This window comes from Haliotis rufescens, unplaced genomic scaffold (assembly GCF_023055435.1).
Source record: "Haliotis rufescens isolate VD_foot unplaced genomic scaffold, xgHalRufe1.0.p SCAF_13, whole genome shotgun sequence".
In the NCBI taxonomy this organism is placed as follows: Eukaryota; Metazoa; Mollusca; class Gastropoda; order Lepetellida; family Haliotidae; genus Haliotis; species Haliotis rufescens.
The window spans coordinates 23,923,105-23,942,727 of NW_025963813.1; the positions used below are offsets into that span (position 1 = coordinate 23,923,105).

General features: G+C 37.4%; 1 protein-coding gene across 1 annotated transcript; it reads left to right on the top strand.

Moving 5' to 3' along the window:
• The first annotated feature begins 9,390 nt into the window (after positions 1–9,390).
• Positions 9,391–18,033, top strand: LOC125378615 (forkhead box protein L2-like). Its single transcript, XM_048394328.1, has 2 exons — positions 9,391–10,800; positions 15,274–18,033. The coding sequence occupies exons 1-2, from the start codon at positions 9,914–9,916 to the stop codon at positions 15,275–15,277; spliced, it is 891 nt and encodes a 296-aa protein (XP_048250285.1). The 5' UTR covers positions 9,391–9,913; the 3' UTR covers positions 15,278–18,033.
• Positions 18,034–19,623: the final 1,590 nt, after the last annotated feature.

Below are 19,623 nucleotides of genomic sequence, written 5' to 3' on the forward strand. Positions count from 1 at the left end.
ACTCATATACAACATTTCCCCATTCCCTATGCAAACTGCCGATGCTCCCACACAAAATATTTAGGTTTGTGGGATTTCAGAGAACATACAGAACAAAACAATGAAATAGAGCAGCTTTGATATGTAATACAGATTCAAACGGAAGCGTAGTAGGGCCACGGTGAATTTTTTTGGGTCTAAGTATCTCCCACATAGGACTTATTATCTCCTAGTATGTCCTACGTAGGAGATACTTAGTCCTACGTCGAAGACACTAAGTCTTACGTAGGAGATACTTAGACAAAAACATTTTTCACCGTAGCCCTACTACGCTTACGTAGATTCATGTTCATCCCTTATATTCAATGGAATAATCACGGAAATGCAATGAAGTAGTTTTGAAAGCAACTTGTCACCACTATGACATTGTAAATTACAAGACAGATGGCGATGTGTGGCGAATGACCAAGTACCAGAATAAATGAATACATCCTAAACAACCAAAGATAACTTAGTTACATCCGGGCTTACGCATGACATGCAGTCCATATTTCACATCGGTATACAGCGATTCCTAAACTTTGAAACTGCCATCTAAGGAAAAGGTCAATTATTTACACACCATTAATTTGGTCATAGAGCCTGTCTACCGGAGATACTTACGACAGGTACTTAATGATTATTCAGACCCGGAATTAATTCAGGGTACAAAAACCAAGCCCATATAAAGTTATTGGGCAAAGGCCAACACAGCCTTTAAACGATATAGCTAACCTGACTTATGGGTTACGTGGACTCGCTCCTCTTGACCAGTGTAATATATATTATTGAACTAGGACGCATTACCAGCTAGTTTGTAACCCATGGTTTGTACAGACAAGCCGTTGCACTTTCAGTTATACACCACATGTTGGAGACCTGTAGCGTAAGGGATAACTGGCAGATTGTTTTTCTTGGAGCTAAACTAATGTTTATTTTCTCAAACGATACCTCACTGTACGTTCGATTGAGTGTTTATGTAGAAATGCATCCACCAAACTGTTCTTACCGTTAAATTATTGCTTGTTTTGCAACACATATTGCCTCTCAGATCACACGGCAGAATAATAATGGTAACGTTTCTGATTAATCCACTTAACCGAAATCAGTTCCAAAAGAGAACCTGTTTAAATGCCTTCCCCAAGTGTTTATTTTTACTCTATGTGTGCCTTTTAATTTTTGTTTTTAGGGTTGCACTTGATACGTGTGTGTCGAGCACTTCTTAATTTGAGAAAGGGTCAAGAGGTTATTTTGAAAGCATGAGCAAAGATATTGTTGTTATTCCATCAATGCACGTCAACATTTTCGGAAGAGATTTGTTTAACTGATAATGATACAATTTCGTAAACATATTTACATATACTATTTTGAAATGTGTAGCTAAATATTGTTTACCGCCGCAGGCCGCAATGGTCAAACTACATCAACGTGGACTTCGGTCAGTGATTGATAATTGGTAGCAGGGAAAACATCGTACAGGGATGTCCTATCAGCAAGATCACATAGTCACTGACAACCTACATATGTATTTCATTCAGGGGAATCTTACGAGTAAAGGGTGTCAACGATTTATTATCCATTCTTAACATGAAAGTTATCACAGGTGAGTGAGTTTGGTTTAACGCCGCTTTGAACAGTATTCCAGTTATATCAGCTAATTGTGGGAGGAAAGCCCGAAGTAATGCAGGACGTTTACCATTTTGATGAAACCCAGGAGCATGGATATGGTGATGAAAAACCTAGAAACATAATCGGAGCGAACCGGGATTCGAACACACTATAATCTGACTCGTGAGAACACAAGGGACGCAACACTGCACAGCGAATTGCGGCGCCCCAGACAAAATACCACAGCATAACAACATCTAACGCTGCAATATACTATACCCTACAAATCGATAGTACAACATTGTGAAAAACAACATCATAACGGATAACATAATATAGTGAACACATCACCGCAACATATCATAACATAGCGAACACCAGCACCGTAATACACCACAACATAGTGAATACCAACACAGCAATATATCACAACACAGTGAACACCAACACCGCAACATATCATAACATAGCGAACACCAGCACCGTAATATACCACAACATAGTGAACACCAACACTTCCATATACCATAACATAGTGAACACCAACACTAAAATATAGCATAACACAGTGAACACCAACACTTCAATATATCATAACATAGTGAACACCAACACTAAAATATAGCATAACAAAGTGAACACCAACACTAAAATATAGCATAACATAGTGAACACCAACACTAAAATATAGCATAACACAGTGAACACCAACACTTCAATATAGCATATCATAGTGAACACCAACACTAAAATATAGCATAACACAGTGAACACCAACACTTCAATATAGCATAACACAGTGAACACCAACACTAAAATATAGCATTACACAGTGAACACCAACACTTCAATATATCATAACATAGTGAACACCAACACTTCAATATATCATAACATAGTGAACACCAACACTTCAATATAGCATAACACAGTGAACACCAACACTAAAATATAGCATTACACAGTGAACACCAACACTAAAATATAGCATAACATAGTGAACACCAACACTATAATATAGCATAACACAGTGAACACAACACTTCAATATAGCATAACATAGTGAACACCAACATTATAATATAGCATAACACAGTGAACACCAACATTTCAATATAGCATAACATAGTGAACACCAACACTATAATATAGCATAACACAGTGAACACAACACTTCAATATAGCATAACATAGTGAACACCAACACTATAATATAGTATAACACAGTGAACACCAACACTTCAATATATCATAACATAGTGAACACCAACACTATAATATAGCATAACACAGTGAACACAACACTTCAATATAGCATTACACAGTGAACACCAACACTATAATATAGCATAACACAGTGAACACAACACTTCAATATAGCATTACACTGTGAACACCAACACTATAATATAGCATAACACAGTGAACGCAACACTTCAATATACCACAACATAGTGAACACCAACACTATAATATAGCACAACACAGTGAACACCAACACTTCAATATACCATAACCCAGTGAACACCAACACTTCAATATACCATAACCCAGTGAACACCAACACTTCAATATACCATAACATTGTGAACACAACACTTCAATATGCCACAACATAGTGAACACCAACACAGCAATATATCACAACATAGAGAACACCAGCACCATAATATATCATAACACAGTGAACAACAACACTTCAATATACCACTACACAATGAACACCAACACTTCAATATACCATAACATATTGAACACCAACACTTCAATATGCCACAACATAGTGAACACCAACACAGCAATATACCATAACATAGTGAACACCAACACTTCAATATACCATAACATAGTGAACACCAACACTTCAATATATCATAACATAGTGAACACAACACTTCAATATACCATAACGTGGTGAACACCAACACTGCAATATACCATAACACAGTGAACACCAACACTTCAATATATCATAACATAGTGAAAATAACACTTCAATATACCATAACATGGTGAACACCAACACTTTAATATATTATAACATAGTGAACACCAACACTTCAGTTTATCATAACATGGTGAACACCATCACTTCAATATATCATAACATAGTGAACACCAGCACATTAATATACCATAACATAGTGAGCAACAACAGTTTATACTTCTAGCCCATTAAATATAAGTATGTATACATTGCAGAGTATACATACTTATCATTGTATACATACCGTGAAGATTCCGGGGTAGAATAGGTCTTCAGCAACCCATGCTTGCCGTAAAAGGTGACTATGCTTGTCGTAAGATGCAACTAACGGGATCGGGTGGTCAGGCTCGTTGACTTGGTTGATGCATGTCATCTATCCCAATTACATGGATCGATGCTCATGATATCAATCACTGGATTGTCTGGTCCAGAGTCGATTGTTTACAGACCGCCGTCATATAGCTGGAATATTGCTGAGTGCAGCGTTAAACAGCAAACGAACCAACCAACCAACACTGCAGAGGATGTTTTCGTTCAGAAATAAACATCGGATGAGTGAGTGAGTGAGTTGGGTTTACGCCGCTTTTAACAGTATTCCAGTTATATCACGGCGTGTCAGCTTATGTGGGAGGAAAGCCCGAAGTGATGCAGGTCTCAGACGTTTACCAATTCGGTGAAACCAACGAGCACGGGTATGGTGCTAGAAACATAATCGGGGAGAACCGGGATTCGAACCCACAATCATAGGTTTCTGGCGTGCCCAAGGGACGCAAACATCGGATGAAGTGAAATACGAGAGTAAACAAAGTACATATGTCGTATAAGTAGGATTTGCTTCATAAATGAAAGCCAGCTTCTTGTCATCCTACAACACCTTTTTAGTTTCATGGTGTTCTTATTTCCAAGGAATGGAATGCCTAAAAGCTCCCAGCGAACAACTGTTGTCGTCTCCAAAGATGACATAATCAAGATGAATGATGAACTATTGTACTGTAACGAAATTTAGTACAGCGAAAAGAGAGTGTTCCCATGTGATTTCCACTTGACCTAAAATCAAAGTGCTTGCAAACGAAAAACGCTGCCAATGTGGATGCTGACATGTGTATCGATGCATGTGCATCACGGATACCACGTGAGATGTCAAACAAGCAACCGTCACAGACCAATGTCACAAAAGCACGAGCAATGCACGGGTGTCTGGAATTGCTCCGAAACCATGTAGTACACGAGGTAATGTGTTATGAAACATTTATTGTTCATAAAAAAGGTCTGACAAGAATGAATTTCTGTAGTTAAGATGTATCGGCTGCTTAAAGTATCAATAGTTTTGTTTAAACATCGACTGGATGAAAGTGATCCACTTACGCGATCTTCTCCGTATGGAACAATCAAGACATTAACCATCAATGAAATTTGGCTTTGTATCAAATATGTACAAATATTTACAAAATCACTGGACTGTCTGGTCCAGATTCCCTTATTCACAGATCGCCGTCATATAACTGGAATATTGCTGAGCGCGGCGTTAAACAACAAACAAACAAACAAACAAACAAACATATTTACAACGTGCATATATTTAACACTTTGATAGCTAGACCAGTGGTAATTTAACTAAGGATGACACTGTTTAATATGAAACTAAATAAATACATTATCTGTTTAAAAGTGGAACTGGGGCACGGGTGGCCCAGTCGTCTAAGGCGCCGCGATTCGCTGTGCAGAGTTGCGTCGCCTGGGCACGCCAGAAACCTATGATTGTGGGTTCGAATCCCGGTTCGCCCCGATTATGTTTCTAGGTTTGTCAGCACCATACCCGTGCTCGTGGGTTTCACCGAAGTGGTAAACGTCTGAGGCCTGCATCACTTCGGGCTTTCCTCCAACATTAAGCTGACACGCCGCGATATAACTGGAATACTGTTAAAAGCGGCGTTAAATCCAACTCACTCACTCACTAAAAGTGGAACTGAAAACATTAGTAGAAACAGAAACATGGTAGTGTGTAATTACAGTGTTAATTATGACTATCGGAATCACTTGACTATGATGTATTTAAAGTATTAAATACATCATAGTCAAGTGATTCCGATAGTCATATCATGATTCCACATTGCCAAAAAAAGAATAATTAATACATAAGTAAGAATAAACAGTTTATATATATAGCGAGTAATTTGTACATTCAAGACAATAATCATGTGCACTTTGAAAAGTTTTCGCATCTAGAATAACAAGAAATTGATCAGATACGTTCACTCTGTACAGGTCAGTATTGATGTAAATACAGTTGTCATGTGTGTAGTATGTACCTGCTCTTTCCCCACTGAGTTGTCAGGAATTATGATTATTGGTTTCAATGTTATTACGTTTATGAAATATGACAGAGAAGTTATTGCTATCACTTTGTGATTAAGAGAGTTCCAGGGACGCAAAGAATTTGTAATAAAGGCGTTTTGTGCGAACGAAGCACATAACATTGTTGTGTTGATGACATTCCTCATAAACAGGGTCATCACCTTATATTTTATTGGTAAGAGTAGTGTTGTTAAACGTCATTCTCTTATGTCATGAAAAAAATTAGTTCTCGTTACTCTTTGTACGAAACCTCGAACGGGCACACATGATGTCTTACGCATCACGTTCATCTGCTATATGATGTAACTTTTTCCATATCATAGGCACTGTAATAGTTGTCTAGGGCGAAAAGATCAGTCAGCACTTCCGTTTATAATTGTTTTTTTGATTGAAAGACACTCGTCTAGTTATATCTTCTGGTATACATGTTGACTTTTTAGCCCACACGCGTTTCCAATTGTATTGATTTTACTGAAGGCAAACGTTTGCATATTTGCCGTTTGACCGATTTTTCAATTACAACAGGGATATTCTCTCGTATTTTATCAAATCATCCTTACTGCTTCACGTACACGTTGACAACTGACATATGGATTGACATTTGAATTAAACTGATTTTGGATGCCCGAATTGGGGTACCCTTAGTGTCATGTGACGACATATCTGTGTTCTGTTTCCATCCTCCTGTGTCGTGTACGTGTTACCGGATTTGTCTTCCATCTCCATATTTGCTATTGCAGAGGATTATCTCAATCAAATGGCCTGTGGTTACACTCCCTATTTGTTTAGAGGATGGTGCGCCTATTTTAATTGACTCTTAGACGTCCTTCACCACCAACTTTTTGAAAACTTGTAAGTCCAGAGCACGACTTGAATTAGATTTGTTTGTTTGTTGTATAACGCGGCACTCACAAATATTCCAGCTATCTGTAAATAATTGAATCTGGACCAGACCATCCAGTGATTGATATCATCAGTATCGATCTACGCAAATAGGATACGAGGACACGGAGCAACCAAGTCAGTGACCTTGACCACCTGATCCCGATCGTCGCCTCTAACGACAAGCATGGTCGTTTGTTATAGCCTGGTTTCTAACCCGGATCTTCTCGGGTTGACTTGAATGAGAGGAAGTGAGGGTATATGATGTCACATATGGCTTACGACATGTATTGTGATTCTTTTTAAATAAAACATAATGTTACCCATTTTTAATTGTTTCAATTCCAAACATGTAAAACTTTGTGAAAGTTCATGCGTTCATGGAGGAGTATTTAGTTCAGATACGTAAACCCTTCTATGAGCGATAAGTTCTCAGGTATCCGGTTCTTAAGTAAAATTACAGCCTCATAAATTTCTTAAAAATAATATAAACATAGCCAAATAACAATATTCAGATATTAATTTATGACACATTCAAAATTTATAAATATCCAGTTTGAGCATCAGTTTAAAATTAAAAATGGCAAACCAACTAATTTATGAAATAGACTAAGATAAACAAAATACGAATATATTGAGTGAACGGTATGCCACATTTAACATGCTTAAAAAATTAACTTGTACATAACACATCCACTGTGCTGTATTCGAAGATGTTGTGTTTCTTACACATGTGTAACAGTAGTCATTGTCCTGCAGGAATTGTTCATAGGACATGAATTCCTGACATTCAGCGACGAGAAATATTATTCCAGATGGGCGGATATTGTGTCATTTTGCTTTGCTAGGACACACGTCAGTTTTTAGTCTCAGACATCGGTTCCTTAAGAATGTACAGTTGTCCTGGGTATCCAGCACCTACATGGACTCATCCTTGGTATCCAGCACCTACATGGACTCATCCTTGGTATCCTTGTCCACGACCAGTGAGGGGTACTTTCCCCGGTTTAGTTAAGTGACACTTGATTACACTGAACCTGTACCTCACTCATTTGAAAGATACTTTCGTTGTTTTCGAGTGAAAAGTAATTACGAAAGGCTATTGGAGTCAAAACCGTAGCCATAAATGTTATTTTTAAAAGTCGTAATGACGAGAGTATAGTTGATATTACGAGTTGTTTAAAGCCGTTATTACGAGTTTTTAAAGTCGTAATTATGAGAATAATTTCCAAATTAGTAATATTAAAACATTGTTTAAGATAAGTTATATTACTTTAATGAAAAACTATTGTAAATCAGGACAATATCTATCCAAGCAAAGATAAGGACAGTTGGCTGTGCACACATAATGTATGACAACATTAGCAGAAATTAAAATGAAACACATACGACAACAAATATTAATGTAGCCAAAGAAACACTGACATGAAAAGAAATTTAAAAAGAAGCAAGGAAATCATACCAATGATGTTATTTATATGTACAGACCCGTGAAGATCCGGGGTAGTGTGGTCAGGCTAGCTGTCTTGGTTGATGCATGTCATCGTATCCCAATTGTGTGAATCGATGCTCATGATGCCAATCACTGGATTGTCTGGTCGGACTCGATTAGTTACAGACCGCCGTCATATAGCTGTAATATTGCTGAATACGGCGTTAAAAAACAAACAATACAAAACAATTTATATGTACAAGCACAAATCTATAATCTTATAATCCTATTGGCCATAAACGAGAATAGCATTTACAATTTCTATTATACCAATATATGATTTAACAGGTAGTGACTGTAAATACATGTAGATGAAAGTTATTGTTGAAATAAAATATGTTGCATTTTGTTTTCAGGTTGGTCCACATGTCATTGATTAGAATATCTCACACATCGTGTATTACGACTATATTCTCGTTATTAGGGCTTTAAAACGTCGTAATAACGACTTTAGTCTCGTAATTACTACTTATGTAACTCGTTATTATGACTTGAAGAACTCGTAATTAAGAGTAAAAAACCCAACATCTTTAGCTACGGTTTTAACCCCAAGATGCTTTCATACGCATTTCGCCCCGGAACACGAATGATAATGTGTTTACATGGCACCTCCATTGTGTCTCTACTTAGTGTGTTATTCAGTAATTACTGAAATATTCATTTGAGGTGAAGAAAAACAAAACAAAATTTAAAAAATGTAATTTGGTCGACGGTGGAAGGGATGTGTTTTATATGTCATGTTTGAACCCGAAATAGATAAGATAAAATATTTATGAGTGTCGGCCGGCGTGTCATCCTTTATCTTTCCTTCAATAAAATTATATAAAAGAATATATAGTTAATTGAATATCAAGTTAAACTCAATGTACTCTTGACACTACGAATGGGTTTGCCTTACGACAAATGGGCGGGGCGTCGCTTATCATGATTCGGCTATTTCGCTGTCGATGCAAGAATTCAATTGGCTGCTGCCTCCTGAGCACGACCAAACAAACCGAAGGAATACTATGACTGACAGCTAGATTCCCTGGACTGCCGTAAATGAAATTCCCCCTGTCAGCCTCTGCCAGTGAGAAGTGTAAGTTCGAAGCGACTATTTATCAGCGAAGTGTTTTCATTTTCTTCACCATGCGTGTAAGAAATAGCAATTTGCACTGATCCGAAAACTGAAAGTCAAACTCGTTTCAAGTTTACCGGAAACGACGGGGAGAAAAGGCAGAAACGACAACATAGCTTTACACTTACTATTTTGCGGCTTGGAAAGTTGGGCAGTTTCCTACTGGACTCAATTGAAAGCAGTTGTCCAGATATCATCACTGTTGGGATTGACACTAAATGGATTTATACTACACCATGGGAGGCGATGAAAAGTGACTAAAGGGCTAGTGCTTTAGCCATTGGAACCCACGTGAAATAACTCGGGCAGAAGTTATATAAACAATCCCCCCAGCTCATGTAAACTAACTGATTTGCATGTACGGTGTCACGACAGGTCATAAATCAAGCTATTTAGTCAGATCGCAGCTCGCCGTCATTAGTCAGTCATTTGGACAAGACTGAATCAATTCAACATGGACCACCTGGATTACAAAGTTCCCGTCAATTCCGACTATGTTTCGGGTTTAGCAATGAAAAACGATCACTCACAAATTGATAACAAAATTGTGAAAACAGAAAAATTACAAGAGGATTTCATTGAGAAGAAGAGTAATGATGCCAAAGATACGAAATCTGACATGTCAAAAGATGCTGAAAATCACTCCGACCCAAATCAAAAGCCGCCATACTCCTACGTAGCTCTGATTGCCATGGCAATTAAAGATTCCAGCGAAAAGCGATTGACACTCAGTGGCATTTATCAGTATATCATCTCCAAATTCCCGTACTATGAACGGAACAAAAAGGGATGGCAAAACAGTATACGACATAATCTGAGTTTGAATGAATGTTTTGTTAAAGTGCCTCGTGAGGGTGGTGGAGAGCGAAAAGGTAATTACTGGACCCTGGATCCGGCATTTGAAGACATGTTTGAGAAAGGGAACTACAGGCGGCGTCGGCGAATGAAGAGACCCTATCGTGCCGCAATATCGCTCCCCAAACCTCTTTTCGCGGACTCCAGTTGCGCCTTTAATCAACTTACACTGACGAAAAACTATTTCAGCCCTCCATATTCCCAGTATTCACAATATTCGCCTTGGAGTTTTGCACCTAATTCTTCATCAAATGTTGGGATGTCACAAATAAATAATTACGGGTCATGTCAACGGGTGCCGTCCTCAATTAATGCTTATCCTGGAATGCAATCAAGCATGCAAATATCGCCATCGCCGTCGCCTTATCCCCACCAGTTCAACGACTACAGTTCTGTTCCTGGGGCGTCAGGACCTTTTGCCTTTCCGTGTCGACAGCAAAGCGAGTCGTCGTTCAGTCCTATGCATTACACTTATTGGACTGACAGGTAAGTTCTAAACATTTACTTTTTGATTTCAATAAATACATGAATGTAAATGACTAGAAATTCCAACTCGTATTTCCACATGCACATGTGCGATTTGTGAAAGTTCCACATGAGTGTAAAGATTTTGAGCTTCCACATGTTTCCGTTGTGACATACATTGTTTAATCACGCTGATTAAAATAAGATGCCAATACATACAGTAACAGATCGGTAGGCGTACATTATTTCGCAATTGCGCTTTGAAAATAAATATTTAGCTATAACCATGTTATAGATCACTTCTAATGTTTAAGAATGTTTCATTTGAGCATATGACCTTTTTCTACTCAACGTTCTACTTATTCCACATTTGCTAGGCCTGGTAAATTATGGACTTTATTTATTTGACAAAGGTTTAATGGACTGCGGCAACGTCAAAAATAAATATTTAGAAACTCTGACCGCGACGAGTCTTTGTTTTTATCACAAGCTGTAAAATTATCAGCTAGTTAGCATCGCGCCGGGGTGTTCGTTTTCTGGGACCCCGGAAGGCTGAAACGGGCGAGGTTAGCCAAATTTCACCCAATCCAGCTTATCTGAACATTTAATTGGGGAGAAAAGCACTGGACCACGAAGAAGGGGCGATGACATATACGCATATAAAATAAAGCAGTCCAATCTATTTCAAGTTGCCAACAAGAATAGTACTTTTTTTCAGAATATACCAACACAACAAGCATACTCGTTACAACTAGATGCAATGTTGCTACATATCTGCTGCATTCAAACGTTAAACACAACAAATCGCAAACATCTTTACAGTAATTAGTAATTTTTTGTCCGTATTTTCATTGAATACAAATTCAAATAAGTATAGGCATCATGTTCGGCGTTGACATTTGTTTTGTTAGAATCAAGAACAGAAAATAAGTCAACCAGCATAGGGAATAAATGTAACAATCAATTTTTGTTACTATTATTTGTAATATTGCTATTTGTAACGTTTACCTCAAATACATTGACGCTCAATAGTAAATGTCTGTATGTTCGTAATGTGTTAGCCACATGCAGTGAATACAAGGTATACCGTTACTAGAATCGTTACTTTGGACTTCATATTCGTGACGAAAGATGACAACACTCATAGATTGATTACTATGATATTTGTTTCAGCTGGTTTAAGACATTATAATATTCTAACTTCAAGTTACTCGACCAATAACTTGGTTACCCATTCCGGACGTTCACAGAAATAAAAAAAGTGCACAAGTATAAGAAAGTTTAAACAAACTAATTTTTGTAAGTCCCATCAGTGATCATACGGCTGTGAATTCTTGCCCACTAATGTTGTAATTGCGAACAAAACACACCAAGAGTCGTTCTCAGACTGCCATTACTTATGTATCAACATTTGTTTACAGAGGTCCTGACACAGCAATATGAATAAACATGCCGCGTTCAGATACCCTAAAAGTGATGCCATTTTGACCCACAGAACCTTCTGAACTTTCTGAACACTGCACTTTTTCCCAGAGTAATATTCCACGGTAATGCTTCCCTCGCGGGGCAGCTACGGCCCAGTGGTCCAGACCGCAGATCTTAGTGTGGGAACATGTTTAAAATGACTTACGGTGAAAAGTATTTAATTCGGTTGAAATGATGAGATGAGCTTTAGTGTCAAATTAAGTGGACAGAGGTTGTGACACGTGAAATTAGATTCCCAACGCGATAACGCGAAACACGCATGTATTCTGTGCTGGTGCCGGGAACACGAATAGGTTGAACCCTACAGAACGAAACATGACCCACGATGCGAATTGTTTGGGTTATATCACAAAGTTTTAATTGTCTGTAACAGTACAGTTTTTGCTTGTTTGACATTTGAAACTAACGCCACGTCACGCGCGTAACTGCTGATATTAACATTGCTATAAACATTAGTTGTACGATGCACGACATGTAATGATGCGTAAAACACACTGCGACATACTTTTAACCGACTGTCCGCAGTTTCCTATCATTTTTATAGCACACCAATGTTATTAAGATTTTGAGATTCGCGAAAATATTACAATAGAAATGTTCATCTTTAAAATATGATGATAATATTGATAAGTGCAGGTTGAGTTCATTTATTAGAAAAAGCTAGCGTTTTAAAATTTGAGGTCGTCTCACTCGAGCTGTTTGTTTTATCTCGGATGATAACTCAATGAGGTCCATTCTCCTTTCCCCGTTTATAATTTCATGTGTATATCGTTCAAATGCGCCGTTTCCATAAAAGATCAATTGTACAAATGAACTATGAAATTAGTGTTAATAAAATAAAATATCTCGTTAGCAATAACGTCCTTTACAGAGTTAGCCAACTGTAAAATAAGCCTCGTGAAAAAGAGTTAACAGATGAGAAGCACAGATTTTTTAATTTACAATTTACGATGAAGAAGTTTTGAATTCACACACATCACAATTGCAGCATGAACGAGGTAAATCGTATTTTACCATAAGCACTCAAATAGTTGATGAAAATAATTCATTTTCTTGAAAAGATGGAATCCCTTCCTTTCGAGAAAAGTTTAATCGTGAATTCTTCAATTTCATTATGTATTAAACACGTTGAATACGTTTGAAGCATAAATATAAGCGATTTATTTTATCAATTAATCAATACGCACGGGTTTTTGTCAAGGGTATGAAGAATGTGTTTCAAAATGCAAAAAAACACTGCTACAAATGCATTTCAGACCCCTTGAAGATCCGGCTTAGAACTGATCTTCAGCAACCCATGCTTGTCGCAAGAGGCCACAAACGGGATCGGGTGGTCAGGCTCGGTGTCTTGGTTGATGCATCTCATTGTATCTTAATTGTGTTGATCGAATCTCATGATGTCAATCACTGGATTGTCTGGTCCAGACTCGATTATTTACAGACCGCTGTCGTACAGCTGGAATATTGCTGGAGTGCGGCGTTAAACAATAACCAAACACAAATTTCGGAATATTATTTGTGAGAAGCAGTCAGGATGAACAAGAATTTCCTCGTGTACTAAATACAAATTCAAATGTTGGTGATAATGGTAGGTATAAGATAATGATTTAACAGACATACCGATCTCTTAGGTTACTGTAAACTGATAACTGACATCGTAGTCATTGTCACCAATACACGAGGACGCTACTTTCAATCATTAAAATAACGACAGTACACTCCCCTATAACTAGCAATTATGCCGGTTTCCTAAAGATGTACACAATTTAAACAACAAACCAACCAACCAACCAACTTATTTGGAATGTTTTTATTCACTCTTCTTTTCAGAACGCAAAATGGCGAATTGTGCTTATCTGGATGCAGAAGTGTAGAGGATTGATATTCTTTAACATACCGAAAAACGATTATCGTTTGAACAACGGGCTATTATTACAAGCTAAGCTTTGCTACGCTTGTAATGTTAATGGCTACGATATTGTTTTAACATTGCTAGTGCTTGTTAAACAACGCAAAAACACTCACATTACCATTTTTTGGGTGTTTTTACATGTGGTTTCGCAGATGGGCGGTTTTCTTGAAATGATGGATCTTTCTACTAGATCTGTGGGCTATAAATCTTATTTTATATCGTAGCGTGAATACCTACATATGTTTGTGTCAGATATGTATCTTTTTGATGGAATAACTCGTTTTAACACCGGCGTAACAACAGCAGGTATCAAAAGATTTACTGAAACTATATTCCAATTTTAACCAATATGGATACAGAGAATAGAATAATATTGTGCGTATGCATATTTTAAGAATGTTTTACCACTGATAATACTACTTGACATGCCACGCAGCTATGTTTGAGCAATATATTGTTTGCAGACCTGAATATGAATCTTGTGAAGAATTTCGTGGATCTTTGAAAGAGTGAATTGGGGAACTAAATTTCCTTCTTCACACCTTGATGTTCCAAATTAATTTGATGAACGTTTCAGTGAGACATATATGAACTGTCACGCACACCTGATCAGCACGTTCCCTTGTATCTCATGTACACACATTCATGTAGCGTTCTGACCGTGGACATACGTTATTAAATTTAGTTAGTGAGCTGACATAAAACATTACATTATGTCCCATATCGTAACAATTTTACATATCCTACCGGTAAAATAATTCAAGAAGTGTACGCATTTACAAATACATAACACATAATGATAGCATGTACGTGGATTCAGATACATTGACTGTCCCTCGACAAGGCTCCCCAGAACATAAGGCACAACTGTAACTACCACGCTTCTCATAAAAAGATATTTAGCTGACACGTATTTACAAGAGAATATGTTACCCAGTGTAGTTCAGCGTAGCTGGTGTGCAATTGCAAAATTGGTATGGCCGGATTTAACAAATATAAGTAATGATGACGAGGTTGAACAAAATCAGATGAAAGTAATCTTCAGTATTCTTTTCGCATGGATAAGGTTATTCAAATACACTTTTCTTTTCTTGCAGATAGCCAAAGATGGATTACCAGTCGTGCCTGAGAGCTAGTACATGCAGGCACACCAATGTCTGTCATGGATCTGGTTGATTCAAGTCCAAAACTACTTGAAAGAAGCAAATGTATGCAGATGTGTGATTGTTGCAAATTTGCGGTGTGGACACTCCGGGAAATATAAGCGACGTCCTAGCTATAAAAAAGCTGGGTTATTTTCATTTATTACATATATTTTTCTCGGATGGTACAGGGTTCTTATGCTTGACACATTTAACAGTGGTGTTCTGATTTTCTTTACAAACGCCACCAGGTACATATTTCAACTGAGAACTTTTGAATTGAGTTTGTCAATAAATAATTATATTATTGCCGAGACTGATGTTTGTTAGTGATAATTTTGGCATTCGGAGATATGTGTCGGATCTAAATGAAAACCATAGGGCGTCCTTCTATTGGTGGATTCCGAGAGGTGAGCGCAAGAGTTGAACATAATTCTTCGTACTAATATGACCGCTCAGATTGAGAAAATCTTTAAAGGAGTCCCCGCGGGAGTCTTATCTTTCAAATCAATTTCTTCAAGAGGACTTGCTTATAGTTTAAGATGAATGTGGGTGGTGCGAAATGAGTTGAGGAAAAATGTGGTTTAGAATTTCGGTTTTTTTTTTCAATTCTATTGTCCCCTACCTTTGATTGTTAGGTCGACTAGTGCAATTGTGTTAATTAACCGGAAGTTGTATGGATGGGAACTAAACTTTGCATTATCGCTGGTAACTTGTCGCCATTTCTGAGACGCCATCCTGATATTGCATTGGATACGACTGTGATTAATCGCTTAATACGATTATTACCTAATTAATTCATTACAATAACTAATTGATTTAGAATTCTCTAACGTACATGATTTTAAATAATATGCTGAAAATAGAATCAAAGATGTTGCAATTGTATTTGGGAAGAGTTCAGCTGCAGTGTTGTCGGTGATGGAGCAATAGATCGACATCGTTGTGGACATGCTGGTTTTAAAACTACCTGAATAACTTTCTAACGTCCTGACGTACATGACAAGTAGTAGGAAGGTCGTACGAAGGCACTTATGCTATGTGTTTCTCATCTTCGTGTTCAGCTCCGGAGCGGTTGATCGAATGAAAATTTTACAAAAGATAAAAGACCATTACTGTGGTAAGTTATCGGTTGTTTAACCGGTTTACAATTGTATCATTATTGTGCTATCCTCATGCATTGGTGTATTGGTGTTGAAAGCTTTAAAGATTTAAATACCAAACAATAAGAGTTACTTCACACCCTTTAAAATACAATAAAGTACAGCACAGATTTATTTATTGAACGGCTTATTCTTCAATGTTTATTCATGGCGGGATGATACACATGCAAGCGGGGATATTAAACACTTTTAAGGGTCGGCAATATCGGTTCTGCGACAAATGAGAAACGCACTAACAAGGACCGATGGCCTGATCGAGGAGCCCAACATTACGAAGGGGTCTATCGAGAATTAGAGATTTCTTCCTTGTTCACCGTAATGTTTATTGCTAAACCCGCAAGACGTAATAATTTACATGTATTACACTGTGACATTTTGAAATCCTGAATTCCGATCGAGGTATCGTATGAGCGTCAGGCCATGATTCAAGTTCAAAATAAACTCTTCTAAGGAAAATAAACATTGTAATCATATCCTTGTTAATCCATTAGATTTGCGCATGCAGTAAACTGTGATGAATTTGTGTTCATTGGTACCATAGTAATGTTTAGGTGGGTGTGAAATGGGTTTAACGTTGTTGCACTCGTACAGCGACGTGTGGGTGCGGAAGTGTGATTTCTACTAGTCCAGCCGACCAGTGCTTGTTTCATCTCTTCAATGCCGAACGCTAGGCAGGAAAACAAGTACCATCTTTAACGTCTTTTGACATAACGCGGGCGAGGGTTGAACCATCGATCTGCCGCTCAAGTAATGGTAATATGACCCCTGGTGTATTATGGACGGGTTCTTTGTAAATATAAAAATATTCGTTATTTACGTGTTTTTTTTAACCTTATTCCTTTAAGGGATAATTCTATTTGAAGTGAGACAAACGAAATCTTTATGGTCTTATTCACTAGGAAAAATATATTGTGATAACCATGTTGTTCTCAATTTCCCAGTTCTTTCTCGTGTTTTGACACTACACTTGATTATATTGAATGTGAATATAATTTTCACCAATTACATTCACTGTTTGTGGTTTATCATATATTTCAATACACTTTTTAATGTTTGCTTGTTTAAATTTGTAATCGATGTATCCTTCTGATAACTAAAATCAATAGAGACGTGGTCTTTTACACTGGGTGCTGAAAATAATTGTTATCTTAAGTGGCTGTGTCTGGTGATTTGTAAACTCTCACACCAACTGCTGGCGACCAACAACCCCTTGACGCTCATTTGAATTTTCGGTTTGTACACACACTATCGTAGCGCTTCGACAGGAGAAAGTTTGACTATCCAAATCTCAATCCATATTTGCAATGGCGAAATACCACAAAAGCTCACCGGGAGTGGTGCGGTCTGCAAGGAAGGTTTTGCCGTCAGGGCTGGGACACGTGGAGTGGGAGCCACTTAATGTATTCATGCACGTTATACATTTTTACCACCCCAATAAATGAGATGGGTTCAAGTCTTTACAACTGAAAACGAAGGCATGACATCGGCAAATTGTGAAAACGATGCATATTTATTTCAGCGCGTAAACCTGAGACGTTTATAAAAAAATATTTGGTAATGTTGTAAACATTCTAGCTTAATTGATTTGTTGGGGTCAATAAAACGAAAATACTTGTAAGATTTTCCATGTAGCTACGTTCAAATACTAATTAGAAATATATATTTTTGCAGTTGGCATTTGTGGCCCATCAAAATGTGCGAAGAAATTTTGATATTGTAGAAGCGAAAAATAAAAATTAACTTTAGTCTTTGCATAAATTACAGGGACTGACATGATTCAGTAAGGGTTGATTAGATTTATGGAAGACGATTACCTTTCGTTTTTCTTTCAAAACATGAATTTGTTTTACATAAATAAGGAAGGTTAGAAGTTAGTGTATTACCAAAACCAGATTTTCTTCACCCAAGGTTGTTATTTACAACGACAGATAATTTCTTCTAGTTTTCTGAATAATTGTTCCCAAAGTAAAATGAGTTATTTACTTTCCATGCTCATATAATATAAACTTTCAAAAATATATTTGGTGTTGTTTTTCCTTATAACGGAACAGTAGATAATCTTAATTCAGTATTATTAACTTGAAGTAACCATTTACTGAAGTGATTTAGTTCGTGTTGCTTACGTGACGCAATAGTGTCTGAAATGGTTGAACAGACATAACGGTAATTCCTAAACATTTGGATCATTTACGATGTACGCACGTTATTCTATCACAACGTCTTCGTAATTCTCGAAGGAACACATCCATCAAGGCTTCTAAATTCTAGAACTCCTTTATGTACTTTGTATTTCAAAATCATTTTACCATGTCTTTGAACTCAATGATTTGGCACGACCAGTGCTCTTTTACTTGCAGTACTACACGCATTTCAGGAATAACATTTCAATTATAACCATGCGCTATAACATTATATAATTCCAAATCTTAATGCTAATATTCTAGAACGCATTTATGACTGAACATATTTTAGAAAGTACAGGCAGTTGACTAGGCCTGCCGATTCTCACCCGTTTTAACGACAAAATTAGGTTATTTACACAGCTAGCGTTAATATATTTCAAGGTATATGCATTCACCGTAAAAAAGCTGAGAATAATTCATGATCGAATGTTTCGCCTAATACAAAAAAATCTGTTAACTTGATCTCACGTTTCTTAGACCTGTTAATTTGCTATCACATACAGATCGGATACGCACCATTAATCGAAGAAGTAAAACAAGAACACCAAATCTCGAAATCTTGATCGCGTCATCTTCTCCACGCCGCAGCCGAGAAGCTGAACAGTTCCGTCAAACAGCCTTTTGAGAAGCGTGTGTATATTACACACCAAATGTCGGTTTCGCCATTAAGCCACGGAAGGGTTGCACATTGTAAACGACGCGTAAACATAGAAATCCCCAGCAATATTGAAAGACCACATTTCTAGTCCTGAGTGCCTTGTCTGCGCAATTTTCCCTGCAGCCGAGGCTTGGCCATAAGCAAGCAGGGATAAGGTAAACCGATTGTATTTCACCCATGACGAAAAACGGTGAGAGCAAGGAAAACTAGCTCGGGCTGTTTACACTAATTAATTGCATGAATTTCCAAATATTGTCAAAACAGACATAAGTTTGTGGCAAGGCGCTAAGGGTCAGTGGAA